This window comes from Elaeis guineensis, chromosome 7 (assembly GCF_000442705.2).
Source record: "Elaeis guineensis isolate ETL-2024a chromosome 7, EG11, whole genome shotgun sequence".
Taxonomy (NCBI): domain Eukaryota; kingdom Viridiplantae; phylum Streptophyta; class Magnoliopsida; order Arecales; family Arecaceae; genus Elaeis; species Elaeis guineensis.
Genome location: NC_025999.2, coordinates 11,342,015 through 11,364,033, shown reverse-complemented (window position 1 = coordinate 11,364,033; position 22,019 = coordinate 11,342,015). Strand labels below are relative to the sequence as shown.

At 36.4% G+C, this 22,019-nt stretch overlaps 1 protein-coding gene across 2 annotated transcripts in view; it reads left to right on the top strand.

Annotated features, from left to right (window-relative positions):
• The window catches only part of LOC105049125 (rho GTPase-activating protein 7), a 45,199-nt gene that overhangs the window by 3,712 nt on the left and 19,468 nt on the right, over window positions 1-22,019 (top strand). The window contains exons 2-16 of one of the 2 annotated variants that reach the window (XM_010928685.4): window positions 3,318-3,389; window positions 4,255-4,291; window positions 6,119-6,195; window positions 7,595-7,665; window positions 7,758-7,836; window positions 7,965-8,109; window positions 8,233-8,352; window positions 9,737-9,814; window positions 10,012-10,067; window positions 10,153-10,222; window positions 10,731-10,818; window positions 14,243-14,486; window positions 16,366-16,587; window positions 20,049-20,378; window positions 20,796-20,845. In XM_010928685.4, coding sequence (XP_010926987.1) covers window positions 3,318-3,389; window positions 4,255-4,291; window positions 6,119-6,195; window positions 7,595-7,665; window positions 7,758-7,836; window positions 7,965-8,109; window positions 8,233-8,352; window positions 9,737-9,814; window positions 10,012-10,067; window positions 10,153-10,222; window positions 10,731-10,818; window positions 14,243-14,486; window positions 16,366-16,587; window positions 20,049-20,378; window positions 20,796-20,845 — 1,739 coding nt within the window. The remainder of the gene's footprint in view (window positions 1-3,317; window positions 3,390-4,254; window positions 4,292-6,118; window positions 6,196-7,594; window positions 7,666-7,757; window positions 7,837-7,964; window positions 8,110-8,232; window positions 8,353-9,736; window positions 9,815-10,011; window positions 10,068-10,152; window positions 10,223-10,730; window positions 10,819-14,242; window positions 14,487-16,365; window positions 16,588-20,048; window positions 20,379-20,795; window positions 20,846-22,019) is intronic. The other variant, XM_010928686.4, reaches the window with a different exon arrangement.

The window sequence follows — 22,019 nt, the reverse complement described above, 5'->3', positions numbered from 1 at the left end:
GTTGAAAAGTAGTCAATAAGCATGTTGTATCGTGAATATATATATATATATATATATATATATATATATATATATATATATATATATATATATATATATATATATATATATATATATATATTTTACATGACTAGAACTGGGAAAGTTTACATAATTCTCCCATATACCTACCTTGTGGGGATATGACTGGATGTGTAAAAAACTTAGCAGAGGCTGAACCTAGGTTAAGGTCTGCCTAAACTCGACTTGGGGCTGAAAAATCAAGGAGAGTTGAGGCTTTGATGCTAACAAGCTCAAAAAGGCTTGGTCGGAATGTGACCATAAGTTTGTCTATTTGTCAGGTTGGGGCAGCCTTGTGTTTGGGCTTAAAATCTGCCCAACTTGAAATTTCTTAAAATTTTAAACCTAGAATCACCATGGCTCAAACTTCTTAGGCTTGGACTGATTCTTGGTGCTCGTTGACGAACTTGATCTTGGTTTTTTTAGGCCAAGTTTTTAGGGATCTCGATTTTTTTAGGCCAAGTTTTTAGGTTGCTTGTGCTAGATTGGCTTGTTGACAAGGTTGGAATTGAGCTGGGCCAGGCCATGTCCTCACTTGAGCCTAGTTTGAAATTTTTTTTGTGAGCTTCAGGTTGGGCTTACTTAGGCCTGAAGGTTTTAAAAATCTATGCCAGAGCTTGACCAGAGCCCAGGCTCTGACCTAGCTCAGAACCCAATTGGGATGATGGGCACCCCTCCTCCATTTTTGTCGATCTCCATGTCAACGTGCAATTGGAGAACTCAAACTACAGCAACAGAGGAGAGGATTTTGGCAATGTAGTTGTTCTTGATGCGGTTGGAGTGGTGTTGGTGCCAGCTCTCGTAGCCATCTTTGATAGTGGTGACAAGGAGAATGAAGGCGAGGGGGAGCATGGAGGCATCACGGTCGAAAATGGCCAATTGAGTAAGCCTCCCATTCTCCTTGTTTACCCCCAACGCTTGCTCTGAAACAAAATGAATTGAACTATTCAAAGAAAACAAAAAAAAAAGGAAAAAGAAAGAGAATGGGATCCTCCCTAATGCTGCCGGTGTATGCTGTTTGGAATCACTGCCCATACATTGTTGGGCTTTCCTAATAACTTCCACAAATGCTGGAGTCCTCCCTACCGCTTCTAGAATATCCCTTTCCCTAGTGACAACGGCCTGTTCCCTCCTTGCTAGAGACCCCCCTGAACATCTTTGAGTCCTCTGTTGTTGGCCCTGCTTCGAAGCTGATGGAGCTGACTGAGCCCAACGACCACGGCCTTCATGATCTTGACTATGGCAACCTGCCCCTCTACATTGAAAACCTGGGTTCTGAGTTGCAACAGTGGTGGAAAATGGGGATCGATGAGATCGAGGGGCAGCTATTGAAGGAGGATGAAATGACTAGATGTGCAATCGTGGGAGAGCCGGGCCTAACTTTTGCACTGAATTTTCGGGCCTGGTCTGGTCAAATATCTGCCCAACCCAGGTCGAAATGTCTACGGGCCTTCCTTTTATGCCCAAACCCAATTCGAGTTATCTTGGGCCTAGCCCTAGCCCTAGCCCTAGCCCGACCCAAAATCAGCCAGGGCTGGTGGGCTTGGGGCCAGCCCGAGCCCACCTCTAGCCCTATTTATTGACTCTTCGAACATGCCAGGATGGGTGTGAATCTATTAGTCTCTTTAATTTCTTCAAGCCTTGAGCATTCAATGAGGAATAGATTGGATTCAGTTTAGGCCTAAGCTTAGCATCAAGGACCATCGGGCTGGTTTAAGCCTTCCGTGGCCTGACCTTGACCCTTGATTCAAGTTGAGTCTAGCTTGGCTGCTATACGCGAGGCTTGAGGTTGACTTAGCCTGATCATCATGCTCTAGAGCATGGATTGGGGGAGAGTGGAACATGGAGCTGCCATGGAATAATTCTGGTTTGGCATGAGAGCCATGTGTGCATGTGTGTGTGTGTGTGTGTGTGAGAGAGAGAGAGAGAGAGAGAGAGAGAGAGAGAGAGGACAAAATCTGGTCAGTGGCACTCATTTCATGTGCGGTAGATGGGGAGTACGGTAGATGGGGAGTAGAGAGAAGAGGAGAGCCATAATACACCACATCAGGTGGCGTGCCTCGGCACCCTTAAGGTGATCTTGTTTGTCATGGATGAGTGGGAGAGATTGAGAAAGGGAGGAGATAGGATGCAGTGTACATATGGTTCTTTTTGTGTGTGTTGGAGGTGGGAGGAGAGAAAGAGTTGGATGTGAGGAAGTTTGGTGGATGGAGATGGGTTTGGATAATTGAGGGTTCTAATATTTTAGATAAAAAAAATAGATGATCTTGATTTTTAAATGTAATAGATATTATATATTTTTTTAGGTAACAATTGATATACTATATATGTGTATATAATGTAGGATTGGTTTGGTTGGGCCTTGATACTTTTTCGCCAACTTGGGCCTAGTCTGAATTTCTAAAGGGCCTCAAGTTTTAGGCTTGACTTGGCTTGATCATTTGAAAACCCTGCCTAGGCCTATCAACAATCTTACCAAGATAGTACAATTTTTGGCTTTCTGATGTGTCCAACACTTGGACACTTAGGACATATCATGGCATACTTCATGGTTCATATCATCAATTCACAATGCAATTTGTTTTTACATGTCTACTTTTGGCAATTCTGTATTTGTCAAGCCTAATATAACAATTAGCAACCCCTTTATCAAATTTTATGAACTTAAGGAGGATGGGTCTAGCTCATTATTTATTATATGCATATATTGTTACATTGTTTCACTTAAATATATAAGACTCATGCATGTCAGGTCATGTGTCAGACTCTTCTAGACACTTGAAATCTTGACACCTGTGCCATGTCTAACGATTCTGTCCAAAATCAGGCCAGGTTGTTGAGCCTATTAGAGCAGCACCCAATTTGCTTGGATCTAAATTCCACCCTGTACTCTGTGCAATTACACTAGGTCCCTTCCCCAAGATGTATTCTACGACCGCCATGTATCCCAACCCCCTGTCCCTACTGTTGCAAAATTCATTTGCCCTATTTTCATATATATATATATCTTATGTCTATGGTTATTATATATTAAAGCTAAGGACATATAAGCCATCGGACATACAATATTTAATATTCTCATGGCACAACTATGTTAGCTATGCCTTGATGCCAAAATGCATGCTGGGACAGCTGGGTTATCCAGCATATAATTAACACTGTTACTTTGTCATTTGGATGTCAACATGTTTTCAATTTTGGACTAAAAGTTGGTCTATATTTGCCCATCATAGATTAATGCTAACCGTACATCTCAGATATCACCAGTGAATGGCTTTCCTTTTCTGACTCCTGGGAGGAAAAATCCTACTGCTTATCAAGGGAGAAAGGTCCTGAATGTTTCATACTGTCTTATCATATCTGACTTTGTTGAGAATTCTATGTGTTTGATCTGCTGTAAATTTGAGGAATGTATCTTATGTATGGAGTTTACCTGTTTGCTGAATCATCCTTTCATTTATTGGTGGGGTTGTAGCATGCATATCAGCTGTATTAGGAGTTTGTAATCACATAAATGGATGATAAGGATCCTATTGCATATCAGATTACTAATTGCACGATCCTCTTTTGTGTAGGGTTGGCTCTGTCTCCAACCTCTACATGCTCACTTGCCACTCCTCGGATCAGTATTAAATTGATTTTCCAACTTGTCAAAATGCTTCACCTTGTCTTCTCATAAAAAGGAGAAAAGATCATGTTGACCATTTAACTATATAATCCATACATGAGATGTGCTAAGTGCATGCTAATTGTCTCTTTAACCTATTGCCTTTTCATCAATGATTTCTTGTTGCCAACTTTCTAATCTCTACTCTTACCAAGCCTAACCAGCATGTACAATATTATTTAATAGTGTCCCTTTCCATGCTGATTGCATAATTATTTTGTGCATCAGTGGTTCTTTGCTAGTTATCCAAGCATGCATGTAATTATCCACCTGGCAAGACCATTAAAAAAGTTTTATCTTAGAAAAAAAAAAAACTTGCAACTTCCTAGTCAATGTTTCACTTTGTTGAGGTTTGGTAAACATAAATTTATGAAAAGTTATAAAGTAAGGTGGATTTTCTTGAATAAGCTAAAATACAATGTGTTTAATACCGCACCACCCTTTTTAAAGAAAACTCCTTACTGAAACAGGCTGAATTATTTATGTATATGTTTTTTTTTTATCTAACTTCCAAACTTCCTTCACAGGTGTTTAAGAGTGGACCGCTCTTCATATCATCTAAAGGTTCGATTTTCTCCACTTCTTGTATATTTCTCCCTGTTGTAGTTTTTATGCTTTTTATGCATGATTTGTGGATGTGTACATGCATATGCTTCTTTTACTTTCTATCATATTTGTGCTGTTTTATCGAACATGTTTCCATCAATATAAGCCTTAAAGTCATCTGCCTACTTTGTTTACCCTGAAAATAAGATGAATACTGTTGCAGCTGAAGAATATCTGGAAAGATAGGAAAATGATAGTCTTTTTTGGGGATGTGTGATATTTTTCAGGAGTGCTGTGCTTGCATCACAAGATATAACAGTAAAAGTTGGTAGACACTTCAAGATATAATTTTTGTAGGAAGATGCTTTAATATTTCTTTTATGAAAAATGTCTGCATAAGTTCTGACATGGAGACAGAAGTCTTTCCTGAGGGATATTACAATTAAAAAAGTCTTTCCTGAGGGGACGTTCTAAAGTGTGCTTGCAATTATATTGGTTTAAATATCGGCTGTATGAGAAAAATTTAAAAAAAGGGTAAACAAAAATGAAAAAAAAAAAAAAAAACTTATCTTGAAATTCTTAGGACACGAACTAGGAGCAGTTAGTGTAATGTGAATGTTGGGAACCTAAAATGCTTCTTTCAGAAATATTCAAAATAAATGTCTAAATCAAGTTGAAGATAGGGCTCCTCTTTCCTGGATTTTTTCCTCCTTTTTTAAATGTTGAGAAGAGATGAAACATGTGATGCTTTTTTTTTTTTTTGTGTTATGATGGCATATGACATGTAGGCAATGCTTGAAGTAGTGCTTGAAGGGATAAATATTTTTGAAACTAGCCTCTGAAAGAAGACAAGATGTAGGCATCCCCACAAAGTGTACATCTGAAATGTTTCTTTTCAATGGATTGTTATCTTGAGAGGATCTCATTCCTTGAAAATACTTGCAGAAAAACATTTAGATGCCATTTAATTTGCATAGGTCATGAACCAATTTTTGTTGTGTTGAAATGCTTAAATCAGCTAATAGTGTGTATGATCATGTCACTTTTATGTAGCTGCTTGATCAAATATCAGAGACCTTACTACAGTTCCATGTAAAGTACAAACTTCATTGACCGAAGATTTTTGAGTGCTAAAAAGGGCTCTCTCTCTCTCTCTCTCTCTTTCTTTGTGTGTGTGCAAAACTCACTTCTTATGTTACATGGTCTTGGGTGTTGCAGTGTGTTTCAAGTGTCAGATCATTCTAATATCTAAGAATTCTTACATAGCTCGCTACTTTGAAGAATCCTTACATAATTACACTTTGCATAAATCAATTTTCTCAAAATTCCTAGGGAGCCATTGAATGATTTGCCTATGAACATGAAGATAGGGTTTGAGCATTAAACTAGAGACCAGGCTTGATGGATATAACTTTTGGTGTTGGTAATCAAAACTTTGATTTCTGTGACGCTAGATTTAGAGTAAGTTGGTTTAGCTTCAGTTGGAGTTGCTATTTATTATTTGGGAAATCCACTTATGTTTTTTTGGGTACACAACCAAAAAATCACTTAAAAAGATATACATATGTCCACCATAGAGTTGCTATCTATTACTTTATGGCATTTAATATCGACTTATACCAACACTTTGTATGTGCTCTTTTTATCCCTTAAAATTTGTTTGAGTGCTCTCTCTTCTCTGCATCCAAAAATGCTTCTCCTCTGACTTCCATTTAAGCTGCTTTCATATTATTGTCATTCATTACTTGGCATATTTTTGATCGTGTTTTTTACTTAATTCTTTGCTTTCCTTCCCTTCCCTTTGTTTTTTTATTTGTATGGTATGCTTATATTGCTACTTTGCAGGAATTGGTTGGAAATCATGGAAGAAGCGTTGGTTCATTCTTACGCGCACATCTTTGGTTTTCTTCAAAAATGATCCTGTTAGTATTGTATACTAGTATTTCATATTTATGGAACAATTTGATTGGACTACTTTAATACAAGTATCTGATTAGGGTTTGCACAAGTAATTGTTGATGGCTGAATTGTGATCCTCTGTAAAGTAATCATTGTCAATTTGTCCAAACAATGAAAAGCACTACTCATGGTCTAGATGCTGCAGTATGAGCAAAAAGAATTGATGATATTAATTTGTGTTGGATACATCTTAGCATCTCAAGTTGTTTATTGTTGAGGGTTGACCAAAGTTTTAAACCCTGTGGGATAGGGCTGTTCCGATTTTTTCATAAAACAGGACGCGCCGCCGTCTCATCTCATCCTAACACTTGAGACAAAGGATGTTCAAGGCATCTTGATCAGGATGCTGGGATGCTAGTGGGACAGTCCTATCCTGACACATAGGATGGTATCTCATCCCGATGTCTTGCAGGACATTCCGTTGGGATCTAAATCCTTGGGGTTGACCAATATTATCATATACATTGCCCAGGGGTCTTCTTTACTAGTACAAAATCTGTTTCCAAGGGCCGAGCTTCCTAAAAATTTAAGTATTAACATCTCTTCAATAAACATTGATGAAATAAAAACATTGAAGTAATTTTTTTTTCATTATTGGATGAGTCAAACACTTCACTAATTGCTTGAAACTTATTTGAGTCACTGATGCATGTCTAACACGGATTCTCTAAGTTCGAGCCTGAGTTGAGGTAGCACTCACCTTATATCTGCTCCCCATTTATTAATTTTATTTCTTGTCTTCTTTCTTTGATTTGGTAGATGTGGGAGGAGGCTATGAGTAAATTTATGACATATCAGTTAAGTACGACCATGAAACTGTATTCAGATAACTCTATAGGTCTAGATTAGTGTAACTTAAAATCCTTTCTAACATAAGTTATGTTACAATTTCAAACAAGAAAGCCAAAGTTTGTTGTAAATTTGTTTTGTTGATGCCATGTTACATATTAGTCTTTTAGGACTATATCATTCCTAAAACTATGGTATATTTCATGTTTTTATCTGGAACTATGACCTTCATGTCCAAAACTTTTTGTACCCTTGTTCCGAATTTGCTTTTGGTCTGGCTCCTTCCTCTTCTGCTGTAACCATGAAACCAAATTTGGTACCAGCTGTGCTGTATAAATTTATATACTTTGCTAGCAATCTGGTGTACATTGTTTATTCTGGATCCACTGAGAGTACTTGAAATTACCACAAGAAATTAATAATTTCTTATTTTGTATTTTCATATTTATTATTTCATGGTTTGTCCAATCTTCGACAATTTCATGTTTTCTAAACCATGTTTTCAGAAACTTCATTCTCTCAATTTGAATGAGTATGGGAGAAATCACTTAGGGATGTTTGGTTATATTGCAGAGTGCACTACCACAAAGAGGTGGTGAAGTAAATCTTACTTTAGGGGGTATTGACCTAAATAATTCTGGGAGGTACATGTTATTCTGTTTCATTTGATAACTATTTTTTTTCCATTTATGGTTATAGTACTAATTGAGAAATGCTTGTTCATTCTTATTTGCAGTGTGGTGGTTAGGGAAGATAAAAAGTTGCTAACTGTTCTATTTCCTGATGGACGTGATGGGCGTGCATTCACCCTTAAGGTGCTTCAGCTGTTCTATTGCCACATCCTCTTTTGGATCAGTTGCAACAGAATCCTTGCTCTTCTTGATTGTTGTGTACCATTAATTTGTATTGGACCATAAATTTTTGTTGATTGTGTGGGTACCAGGCGGAGACATCAGAAGATTTATTTGAATGGAAAACAGCACTGGAACATGCTCTTGCACAAGCTCCAAATGCTGCCCTTGTGATGGGACACAATGGAATATTTCGTAATGACAACACTGACACATATGAAGGGTCTATCCAACATTGTTCGTGCCTTTCTTCTGCAAGATCATGCAATCAACAGCTTAACATAAACTAAATCTGATTTCTGAAAAGTGCATCTTTTCCTGATTATGACTTCTATTCTATGAATGCTTTATGTTTCACAGGGAGAGATAAGCGCCCGATCAAGTCATTGGTTGTTGGTAGACCAATTTTGCTTGCACTCGAAGACATTGATGGGGGACCTTCCTTCTTAGAAAAGGCTTTGCGCTTTCTAGAGAAGCATGGTAGGCCCTAATTAGCCTACACTATTTTGGATATACTCTCCTATCTGGTGCTTCTGATGAATGTGAGGGACCATATTATCAGTTATTTACCAGTCTCTGCCATACTCATATGTTAAATCTCTAATAATAGTACTTGGTATACGGTCCATAATTTTCCCATCAATTTGTCAGGCTAGTCTTTGGGGTTGGTTAGTTGGTAGACTGCTTCTGATCTCCATGGTACTCAGTCACTCGAAGGACTGTGGGTAAAGATATACAAGCGTAGCAGGCATGTGTGTACACAAATTGTACAAATGTATTTGGACTAAGCTGAAATGACCAATACCCACTCTTGGCTTTATGTGCATCTAGTGGCAAGAGCTAAAAGGCTTTTTTGTTTTTAATGGTTTCAATAACTGCATCTTGAGAAGCAAATACTTGCATTTTTTAGATGATGATATTTTATTTTTGTTCTTTTCCCATTTAAATAAAGTCGTCAGGTGAATCAATCATGCTACGGCCATATGCAGCACTGCTGATATCCTTGTTATCACAAGCCTCCCCAAACACACACACGTATATTTTTCATCTATTTGTATATCATGTTTTCTTGATCTGAAAGAAATGGGTGGGACAATGTTTGATGGTTATTGTTAGAATTGTGATCTGAAACTCCTGTCTTTCTTGTTAAATATTCATGCTGTCAAACAATGTTGAATACCTTACACTTACCATGGATAATACAGCGAGAACAAGGCAATAAAATGTTATGGTAGTTGACATAAACCACAATCATGGAAGTGATGTTTTTTCATTTATCTGACAACTGACCAGGGTTTCTTTATGCTTTCTATTCCTTTAATGTCTGTATTGCACAAAGTTTTCATGCAATTTGGAGTTTTAATTGTATGAAGTGGTATACGAGAGAGGGCTTCTGATGTATTTATAGTGTATACCTTGCCACTTGTCTGCAACTATGCTGATCTCAGACAGAGCTTGTTAACTTGAGCTCTGCTGATAAATCAAGTTAAACAAAAAAAGGTCATGAGATCACTTACCATTGCATCACATGTATCATACTTTCTGTTAATGTTGTTTCTGCAATTTGTATACCCTGTTATATATATATATATATATATATATATATATATATATATATATATATATATATATATATATATATTTCCAGAGGGTTCATTGTAAGAAAAATTACTGTTACAAATCCTGCAACTTTCTATAAATTGCCTATCTATTTGCTTCACACTGCTTGTCAATTACTTCCCTTGCTTATATGCTGAAGTAGACCTGCAGTCATATGTTATTAAAGGAATTCTATATTTTTGGATAATTTTGTATTCTGACTATCAAAACTAAACTAATCAGCATTGCAAATTATCTCTGACAGGAATGAAAGTTGAAGGAATCTTGAGACAGTCAGCTGATGTGGAAGAAGTTGATCGAAGAGTTCAAGAATATGAGCAAGGTTATATGATTGTTCTATATTCCTAGTTTATGATGGCCTGCTGAGATATTTATATGGTTTCAGTGCTCAATTAATTAGTATTATTGCAGCATTTACCAACAATTGATTACTCACTGCATTTACATGATCGTAACTGCCGTCCAAACATCTAGTCTTGCCTTAATTTCAGATCTGAGTGTTATTTTGATTTTCATTAGGGAGGAGTGAGTTTGCAGCAGATGAGGATGCCCATGTTGTCGGTGACTGTGTAAAGGTACTTTTATGCTGATGAGTGGCCTTTCCTGATATGTCATATGCTCATCTGTATAAAGACTGATTGTCAAGAAACTGTGTTGTAGCATGTTCTTCGGGAGCTACCATCATCTCCGGTTCCTGCATCCTGTTGTACTGCATTGCTGGAAGCTCATAGTAAGTAACCTGGCATATTTTTGAATAAATCTTGTGTTCATGTTGCCAGTCTTTGAGTGAGTTGTCTATGCTGACTTCATACTGTTTATCTAGTGGAACATTTTGATTTTTGAACACATTGTGTGGATTGTTGGGAAGAAATCAAGAACTAATATCTTGTAACTTCGATCCTCAGCATCGAGGAGCTGTTCTGGTCATTTACTGCAGCTAACTGTTATTTATTACTCTTGTCATCCTTATGATTACACTTGTTTTGTTACTTTTGGAAAAAAAAAATCCTGAACATTTATTTCCAGATTGGAGTGCACATTGCTTAAAAGGGCCTTTCATTATTTCTGGTCCTGGCTAATATTTATTTCATCCTCATTTATATACAGTCTGGTTGTATTTGTACTGGAAGTATTTAGAAATGCTGATTATTCTGTTTCCCTAATTTTCGTATATGTCCTTTTTGGTGTGTTTGAAGTTGGAACTCATTATTTGCTACCTCGATGTTATGTTTGATAAGGACTTGAAGGCAAGGAAACTCGCATTAATGCTATGCGTTCTGCAATATCTGAGACATTTCCAGAACCAAATCGACGGTTGCTGCAGAGGTTATTTCTTTTATTTCTATAATTTTTCTAATAGTTATATTCTGACTTTTTTTTTACTGTTCTCTAGTAATGTTGACTCTAGTTTTTGCTGCTGTCTATTATATTTTGATTTGTGTTACTGCTCAGCCATATTAGTTGTATTTGTTTTTGATAATAAATGTTACTCCTGTCGTATTTGGAGACATTATACACATAATGTAGTTGTGGACCTCTAAATTTGTAGGTTTTTCCTCCACCACTCAGATGTGATTGTTAGATATTGGAAGATAAGTATTTACTAGACAGCTGCCTACAGAGATGTTTGGGACTTTAGAATTCCCATAATTTCTGAGGCCTGAAGCCAGAGGATGGGTTTAGAATTGAGGGACATGTGTGACATATTATGAACTAAAATGTAGTTTGGACCTTAGCCTTTATATATTCTAAATGGCACATGGGATGCAACTTCGTACTTGAGCTTCTCCAGAGGCAAGAATTTCGAAGACAAGTTTGTGGTTAGTTTGCAATTGACGATAACACTGATCATATCTGCTTATTGATGAGTGCAAAGTTAAAAGTCCAGAGAGATATATGCAGGTTAAAACTTAGATATATTTGTAAAATCATTGCAAATCAAATATATCTTATCATGCTGTATATGGGCATGGAATTACGTCAATGGAGAAAAAGAAAACGAAGAAATGCATGACAATGATTTTATATATCATATCAAAGAAAGCATGGCATATTTGATTTTTCTTTTTTTTCCTGTTGCTTTCTCTTCTTCTCTGCACCTTCTTCTTGAGAAAACATCTTCTTTGATGGTTTTCTTGCAACTTGGGTAGTTAGAGTGAGTATTCTCTAGCAGTTGCATCCGCTTTACTTAATTTGATTGCTTTGTCCGTTGTCACGACCTTGCATGCTCCATACAGTTACCCTTCCTTTGTCTACTTCAAGTAACTCTCATTTGATGCTACATTATGAGAGGAATATGTGTTAATGAAATGGGAGTAGATACATCCTCAAATTCTTTGCTTCTCTGCTTGAATAGAGGTAATGTAACTTATACACTGAGTACGGTTCTTTTTCCCTTTGAAATCACTTGAAATGCAAATAAGAAACTATAAATAAAGATTAAAAAAACTTTTTTAAACATTTAAATATGAATAATATGGAAGAGAAAGGAGAAAAATTCTTTTGTTACTGCTTGCTATCTTTCTATTAGATGCCCTGGTTGCTCACCAGTTGGAGTTGGGACATTTGAACACTTGTGTCTTATTCCAAGCGTATAGGTGCCACTGAGGAATGAGGATACCTGATTGCTCGAAGGTTAATCCAGGGAAAAGAAGAAAACCAATAAGGCGTAGAAACCTAGAAACATATCAATTCAAGAATGCAACAAGACACTATAAGCATATGCAAGCTAAACAGAAGTAATGATCGCAAAATAGCCATGGATCAAAATCACATTCTTAAGAAATTTACTTACATTGGGATGGAAGCTAAGATGAGAAGATTCATAGATGCAAACTAAGATGAGCGGATTCATAAAAAAGCTATTGAAGTTTTTGAACAATAATTAGATAAAAATGACAAGTGAAACACTAAATAATTGGATTGCAATATGCTCAAATAATTTCGAGCAGTTTATACTTCTGTATTCAGATTAGTTCAGTGAGTAAGATTGTCAGATGTGGGAATGGGTTCTCATTCTTTAATTCGATGCATTGGGTGCATTTCCTTTAGGGTAAACTGAAAGGTCCTGGTAACATAAGAAAGGCATAACTTCAGTAAATTGATGACTCTACGTGGGTCTTTTTCACAAATATAAGTCATGAGCCATGTGATTTTTTATTTGGTGTTTTTAATTACATTTTTAGAATTATAACTGTCGAAACAAAGACACTGTTAATGTAGATAGCATATTGTCTTATAAATTCCCCAGAAAACCTAAGTTTAATATTAAATGTCTTAGCAAATGATTTCTATCAAGATAATTCCTCACCCAAACTCTGGGATTAACTGAAGCGATACAAGAGTTTATCATTTCACAAAGTTTTTTTTAACACCTACATTCTGAATCCTCAACCAAACTCTGGGATTAACTGAAGGGATACAACTTTTTATCATTTCACAAAGTTTTTCTGACACCTCCATTCTGAGCCCAGTTTTGAGGAAATAAAGGCCACTTTTAATTTCATTGTGATTGTTGTGATGTCTACTCAACTTGCTGGTACTTGTCTAAGACGGATTCTTTGAGCTGGAGGCTGGTGTCTAAGTGACATCATTGTTGGGTTTCCTTAGGAAATCCCAGGAGCCTGGTGATGCGATAGAGCAGGACCTCTTGAGTTCCAGTTATAAAAGTGAGGCTGAGGGAGCCCTAGGTGAAGAAGGGTAACTAGTTGCAAACCTCTTTAATTTTCTTTCCAGGTCATTATGCAATAACTATATCTGTGGAGATGAGTCTTTTGCTGATTGACTTGTGAAGGCCCATTGTAGAAACTGAAATATTGCATCTCCATCCCTTTGTTCTCTTGATTCCTATGTATACCTCTAATAAAATAATAACCTTGTATTATCCAATCCATATGTAGTACGCACATGCAATATTAAAGTTTTGGATTTGATTGGATACAATTATGTCAAACCCTTTTAAAAGGATAATATATAATCATAATACTCTACTTTCTGTAAATATGTGAAAATAATGACAAACTACATAGATCAAAGATCTTCAGTCTGATTATGAGTCACCCTGGTAATGGACACATACAGGTGGATTCCTTATTTGATGACTAATTCCCACCAAGGGCTTAATCACAATCACTTGGTGAGATCCATAAAATGTGCAATTAATGTGCTCTGTTTTGGCCTCAAAGAAGTTATTTCAATACCTTCGTGAGTGATAGTGTTCTCAGGTCTAAGAACTTGCATCATCAAATTTGTGATGGTCGGAATCTCAAGCCTGATATTATGATCTTAAGAGACTGACATCTCGATTTAAATTCTACCCTGCATCTTATTACTAGTTACCATTGCCCAATGATCAGCATGAATGGCCATTCTTGTAAACCTGGGCACTTGCATTTATGTGGCCATCAGGGCTGCGGTACGTGAATCATCCTTGATTGTGAGTGCTATTTCAAGCATTAAAAGGAACCAACCCTCATGCACTGGTCCAACCACTAACCAGTTTAGCTTTCTGAATCAGACAAACTGTGAACAAATATAGCTGGCGTGAAGCCTGACTGATGAAGGTACCATCTTCTATGAATGCAAAACATAGGAACCCTCAGTCATTCAATGAGTCTCTGCCATCAACCAAACATAAAATGTATCTGCTTTTTTATATTCCTGAATTAAGTTTCCATCATTCATTTGTTGAATTATTCTGTCATTTTATATAAATTGTGGTTTCTTGTCCAATTGTTAATATGGGTTCCAGGATTTTAAAAATGATGCACACAATTGCTTCTCATACTGCGGAGAATCGGATGACTCCATCTGCTGTAGCTGCTTGCATGGCACCACTGTTGTTGCGCCCACTTTTGGCTGGCGAATGTGAGATGGATGATGACTTTGATATGAATGGTGATGATTCTGCTCAGCTTCTGGCTGCAGCAACTGCTGCTAACAATGCTCAGGCCATCATCACAACTCTCTTAGAGGAGTACGAGAATATATTTGATGTAAGATTCTTGTCAACTCACAAATTAATCTTTCCTTTAGATAGTACGGAGTTTAAAGTTTTTTTAAATGTTGATAGGACAAGTGGTTGGTTGGTTTCTTCTTTAATTGAACTATGAAAGTGATGTAGAGGGCCCTGATATTTTTCAGAAAGCATTGTTGATCCTGTGTTTGGTTATGCGGTGGCTCTAATTGAGCCCGATATGGTTCAAAATTTCCCAGTCTGTTTGTTGCATTTGGTTGGGAACTGAAGAAGCAGCTTAGGCTCAGTTTTAGAAAGAAAAAAAGAGTTTATTTGTTTGATTTTCTTTCTGCAATATTATTTCACTTTGGAAAAAAATTAACTGTGACAATGAGACTTTGCTCAGGCCAAATGTGGTTTATGAACTTAATATTTATGGTGATTGAATTTAATTGGTGACTGGTAGGGGATCTTAATTGGTGCATACAACGTTCGTCAGGAGCTTTTTGATAACCAAGGCTGTTGAACAAGTGAATTTTAAAACCATGAATTAGTGCAAATCATGCACCGAGTACCAATTCCTCTCACATCCTTTTGGGGATACATATGATGATAGGAACTTATGGGCATGTGAAAGGACTGAATACCTCTGTCATATGTATCACTTGATATTGCTACATATCAGTCAAACAGATGCCAAGTATTTGTCATATTACAGAAGGCAAATCATCATGGTACAGGATTGTGCCCTTATGCCCCACAGATGCATGTTTATTGGGATGGCTCAAAATTCTTTGTAATTTCTTTTGGATTTGAAAGCCTGATTTATAGATGAATTGTAATAACATAGAATCATGTTTTTGCATCAGATTAAAGGTTAGAAATCAAGGTATTCCATTTTTTTTCTTTATCTTTTGGTGTTTTTTGGTAATCACTAAATTTGCTGTGGATTTGAACAAAAGCCATGAAAACTTTGGTGGCAGAAAAGGGGCAAAAAAAAAAAAAAACCTATGCATTCTTCACCTGGTGCATGGAGTTATTTTTTTATTTTTTTTTTCAATTGCATATGTGCCCGTTACAGCTATGTGATTGTTGTTTATATGATATTATTTCTTGAAACTAAAACCAACAAAGATATTTTGGATGATTTTTGCTGTTAAATTTTTAAATATTTTTTCAAAAGTTATGTTTATTTGTGCAAAACATGTCTTTGTATTTGTATAGAAGGCACTTTAAATTTGTTTAAAACTCGAAGGGGTACTTGTATTTTTATTGTGCCAACTGCAATTGTGACCAGCAAGTGTATGTAGCAAACACTATAGTTTACCATCTGAGCTTTTAGCCAGAATAGGCATCAGACCTGATATTTAGTCCTAAGCTTGATGAGGAAAGATCTTGAGGTTGTGTGGTGCTTGTATAATTTTGATGACAATGACTTCACTGCCAAGCATCTTTTTTGGGGCAAGTTGCATCATTAGAAAGAGGATGGCAATATGAAAATGGTAGGATGGAGTTATATCTATATTGCATTTCTGATTAATGCCAACATCTATCTATATATTTTCTTCCTTTTATCCTCACCTCCTATATATAATAAAATCTCTTGAGTGAAGTGGGCAAATATATATTTTTTAGTTTTCCTGCTTTGTTGTTTTTATTACTTATGACTCATCCAAAACATTTGAATATCATGATTGCTTGTGGTTAGCAAATAATTACTTGCAAGATTCATCCCAAACCTTTTCAGTATCATGATTTCTTATGGTTAGCAACTGCTTATTTTGTTAGCAACTGTTTATGTTTTTCATCTTCATATGATTGAATGTATGTTTTTTCAGTAGATATTTGGTTTCCTTGTATCTAATCCTTTGTTTCTTGTTCATATTTTCATGATCATCTGGGTTATTCTTGCTTTGCAGGATGATAATTTACACCAATGCTCTCCATCACAAGATTCCCAGATTGAAGACAGTGGCAGTGAGGAGTCAACAGATGATGGTAATGCTGATGTAAAAGATAATGGATATCACGATGCAGAAAATGATGTAGATCCAGAAGTGGATGATGATCCTGAACGTGTACTTAGCGGAAAACTGAGTGAAAGCAGTGGTTATGCTGGCAGTGACCTTTATGACTACAAGGTTTGCTTTTCATGTTGGATAATGCTTTCCACTTTATTGAGATTTTTCCATGCCACAGTCATCCATTTTAAGGGAGGATTATGTTTGTGTAGAATATGTTCTAAGCTGAGAAGATTTTAGGCTATTCTTTATCTATCTTCTGCTTTGTAGTGGGGTTAAATTGCTGTTTGTTGTTAGTTTTCAGTTCTCATTCTCAACTTCGTATGTGCGTTTATTTAATCTGTCCAAGTTCCACAAGTTTGGTTGTGTGTATTTTCCTTTTTCCTTAATGCTTGCTGATGTGGTTAATGCTGTTTAAGATATATTTCTTAATCATGATGAAGATTAGTCCAATCATGATTGCTCATAGTTTAAGTTTCAAAACCCCCCAACCCCCCTGCCCCCTCCACATCCCCCCTCCTCCCTGCTTCCCCTGGTGAAATAAACTTGGTGCTTAATCATTTCATTTGCATTTACACCCAACAATCATGACGATATTTCTGGCGCATGCATGTGCACAGATATGTTTCAATGTTACATGGTTCAGGCTGTATGTTTATAACAGGTTAACAATGTATAAGGTGGGTTAGAAAAATTTGGAAAGCACAACTGTGTAAACTAAGTATATTATTGAACATAAACTTGGGACTTGGTTATGAATAAACCAGAGAGGTGAACAAACCTATGAGTTCATCTCTAGCCTGAAAGGTTTTGATACGTCCTCCTTTTTTTGTTTTTCTAGATTCAAAAATAAAGTCACTTGCTTGAGTCCTATGTTCCATGATTTCTCTATTATTGCAATGATTCACCCTCATTATTGCCCTCGGTCATGTGCTGATTGCATTTCTACAGGTAATTTGCTAACCACACTCCGTAAGGGTACAGATTGACAAAACTATATGACTGGGTTATTCCTTCTAAAGTATGACTAAAGATACAATCTTACCTTGTTAAAGCTGCTTACCAACTTCTGTTACACATATCAGAGGAACAACATCTAGATCCTCTGGATTATGTAACTTGTGGTACAAGAATCCAATAGTCATGTACTAATGGCATCAAGAAGCTTAAAAATTAGAGAAATGATTATTAATCAATTTATTGTTCAGTGCTAACTTGGAAGAAGAAATGGACTATGGAAGGTTTATTTGTAGGTGATTTATTCATTAGTTAAAACAACCAATTTCCCATAAGTATTGACAAATTAGTGTACCTATTGCTTCCAAATTCCTACAGTTGAAAGGTAGTGGGGACGTTTTTAGATAGGTAGCTACAATATATTTGGAGATATGACTAATGTATGCCATCTGCTTGATATATCATTTCTGTTGGCTGAGGTTATATTGGTCCTCCGACTTTAGTTTCTTCTTGCTCTTCTTCTCTTATTAGTTATTTGTAGCTTTAACCAAGGATTCAGGTCCCAGCAGGATGTCCTGCAGGATACTGGGATGAGGTACCATCCCATGTGTTGGGACATGGCCGTCCCGCTAGCATCCCAACGTCCTGATCGGAATGCCCTGGAACATCCTTTGTCCTATATGTCAGGACGGGGCAGGATGGCGGTATGTCCTGTTCCATAGAAAAACTGGGACAGCTCTGTCCCACGGGATTTAAAATCTTGGCTTTAACCATGTTCACAAAGAGAGGGAGACCTTTAATTTTGTACATTACCATATGCCATCTGCTCGATATATCATTTCTGTAGGCCGAGGTTATATTGGTCCTCCAGCTTAGTGTTTCTTCTCATATTAGCTATTTATAGCTTTAGTTGTGTTCACAGAGAGAGGGAGACCTTTAAATTTGTAAATTAATTTGCTCTATGCTTTTTCTTTTTCTATTTCCTGAATGGTTGTCAAGACTGATATGCAAATGACCTATTTGTCCAAGTGACTGGGCCACATCTGAAAAGTTCATGTGATAAATCAGTTTACCTAAAGAGTGCATTCAACTACCTATTTCTAAGCTACCACTGATGACTTGTTTTTTGGGTTAACAAATTTTCAAGAGATTGGCATTTTCCTTCATTATTTTAAATGACTGATGGTCATGTTGTTCATGTCTTTCTGTTCCTTGTTAAAACCTCGACCAATTTATATATGTCCAAAATGATCGAAACTTTCTCATAGAATTAGTCAACAAGGATGATTTAGTGCAGAGAATGCACGTGCTTATTCTCATTGAGGCTACTCATACATTTTGCTGTGCTATCATTTTTTTAGTGAAAAATAATTTGTTGAATCAAATAAATCTTTTTACCTGTTAACTATGAACTTGCCTAACTAAGCCATCATTCTGTATAAGTGGAGAATGTACTGTTCTTACAGCTATATTGCATAAATTAGTCTGTGTCTTGCAATGGCTATGACTTGCACCATTCATTAATGAACATTAAATTACATTTTCCTGGGTCCATAGCTGGGTAATGTATCTCTTCATATTTTCATGGCAACAGTGCAATTGGTTTCTGTATGAGGATGTAGGCCATCTTCTTCTGATTGTCAGACTAGTGTTATATCTCTTTTTTGACAACTATAGCTAGATAAAGCCCTTAATTGCTTTTTTTTTCTCTTTTTTTTTGGGGGGGGGGGGGGGGCAATGATTTCTGGTCAAACTATAACATCTGCCGAGGTCTTCAGCTGGTTTTTACTTGTCTTCTCCTTTTCCCTGTTGTATTGCCCTATTTCTAGCTGCAACTTATGCTCTTCTTGATGTAACATCTTAGCCAAATAAACAAAAAGTGAACATAGTTTCCATTTCAGGGTATTGCCAAACTGTTTCGCTAGTTACATTAATCATTAGTTACTTGAAAGAAGAGTTGGTGAGGGTGCAAGCAAGTAAAACGCAAAGTGATTTTAATATGGAAGCACCTAGGAAGCCTTTGTAATGTCATATATTATAGAATAAGATGAATCGACTTGTTTGCTTGCTCTGTTTCGAAGAGAAGTATAAAAACAATAAATTATTTGCTTACAAGCTTTGGTTGATTTTGGAAAATAATGCTGTATTTGAAGATATAATTGAAGCATTAGGAATGAGGAAGTGGGCGCAAAATTTTGGAGTGGTTGGGGAATCCTATGTAGAAATTCCAGGCACCGAACATTTTACTGTATGTGGCATTGCTTATAGTACATAAAATGCAAAGCTTATTGTGATGAACTTAGTCAATGTGAGTAATGCCTTTTACTGTGACTGATGATTGCTTAGAGTCTTGTGCTCTTTAACAAATCATTCATCATCTTGGTAGTGCTTATACATAAATTGGTGCTACAATTGGAAATGCTTATTTGTGATGATATTACATTAATATTAGACCACAATGCATTACTTGAGAGTTGTTTCAAGCTAGTGAGTGTGCTTTATTCTGTGATAGGATGCTTCAATATTGATTTTTGATGTGCTTGGTATGGCATTTTGTCTGTAGTCAACTTGACTCAGAGTTACTCCTTTTTTGTTGAATCAAAGTATTTTTTCTGGTGTGTCAGGTCTTTGCTGCTGATGCTTCAGATGCTGAGTCTCCTAGAGATAATCAGGCTTCAGCAACAAATGTAGAGTTAACTAGAGGTTCCCAATCGGAGCTTAATGAGCATGGTTCAGCAAATAAAACTACCAATAACTCGATGACTGAGAAGGATACCTCTAATGTGTTACCTATCCATGAGTCTCCTCTATCAATGGGAGAGATTCTGTCATCCTTTGATCCAGGAATGTCTTTCCCAGCTCATGTAGCTGAATATTGTTTGGAGAGGCATCCGAGCAAACCAAATGGATCACACACACAAATGAAGCGAACTAATTTTTGGGGACGCAATAATGTGAGTTAAGTTGATACTCTTGATTACTTGAACGTCAAATCCTGTTATTTCTGAAAAATGGAGTGCAGTGCTGCAAATCCTTAAAAGTTGTTAGACGTCTTTCATCTTTTTGTCTATCTTTTTTTTTTCCCCTTTAATTGTTATTTTGGATGTTTGTTATCTTGGGTCTGTTATATGTCTAAATCTAGAGCTTGAATTACTGTCCTAGGTTTTCCCCTTTAATTACGTAGAATATTGTAAAGTTCAATTTCATTATAGATACTTTCTTCCAGTAATCATGTATATTGCCAAGGAATTTTCATTTATATTTTGGTGATAAAATATTTTCTGCAATGTAATTATTGCAGGCATGCTTTCTATACCTTAATGTAAAATTTATCTGATAGCTTTCTGCTGTCATACTTATTGATTTTATAGGCCAGAAAGAATCAATCAGTGGAGGCAGTTGATTCATCTGGTGAAGAAGAGTAAGTCATCTTGTGCTTGTCTTATGTATTTCTTGATTTCTAATTTTAGCAATATCTAATGCAATCCAGAAGTATCGATAATTGGATCATCTGATTGTACTATAGTAACATGTGGTGCTCTCTCTCTCTCTCTCTCTCTCTCTCTTGCCTCCTGCAGCTCCTCCTGTCTCTTCCTTGGCTGGTAATGATGTTGGTGATTTCTAAAATGGGAAAGTAAATAACCAATCCTCAGCAAGATGATAATGGTGCAAAAAGAAAAATTGAACTAAATGAACTATCTTGATATTCTCTCCTGAACTTCTAGTAGGTTTTCTGAGTTGCTTTTCATTTCTTAAGATGTGCTCAACTTCTTTTGGCTTCTGCTGTCCCACTGAAAACTTTCCTTTTTCAAAATTGTATTGATGGAAAATGCTTTCGTTTCCTTTTGGTAGCTCGCTGAGTGCAAAAGAAACTTATAAAGTCTCTTGGAAAAATCACTTTAAAAAAATGTTAGCTTTTAAATACTTCCTAAATAAGTAGTGAACGAACTGTTTTAGATTTTGGGTTATTTGAACTACAACTGAAGCATCAAATAAATACCCAACTTTTTTGGGTTATTTGAGCTACAACTAGATTAGTCGAATCAAGTTTGATTTATTAGAAAGTATTAGATAGAGATAAAAGCAGTGAAGTTCTTGGTAGAAAAATGATTCGCACATAAAAGAAAAACAATTTCTACCAAAGCTATTCATTATTAGATGTGACCATCACAAACTAGTTAAGGTTTGCCACCTAACAGGCTGATTGATTCAGGTTCAGTTTCATGTGACTTAACTTCTGTTTTGACAAAGTTGTCAATGCTTGTACCTGTCATGGCTTGAATATTGTGCTGTGCTGGACTGTGGCAGCAAGATATCAACATGCTACGCAGGTAGTTGCCCATGTATTATGCATGTCGATCTGAGCTGGTTGTATAAACTCATGCTGGTACATGCTACTCACGATGAACTACTGATCAATCGAGAGGCACAAGCTCAACTTTGTAGTTATAAGCTTTGGCATGTGGCCAGTTAAGGTTCTAACTGATATACAAGGATCTAACTAGGAATTTTTTCCAAGCTAGACTATTTTTGAATGCCTTTATGGTTCACATTGATTATTTTTCAGGAAATTTGCAAGATTGTCATATGCGTAA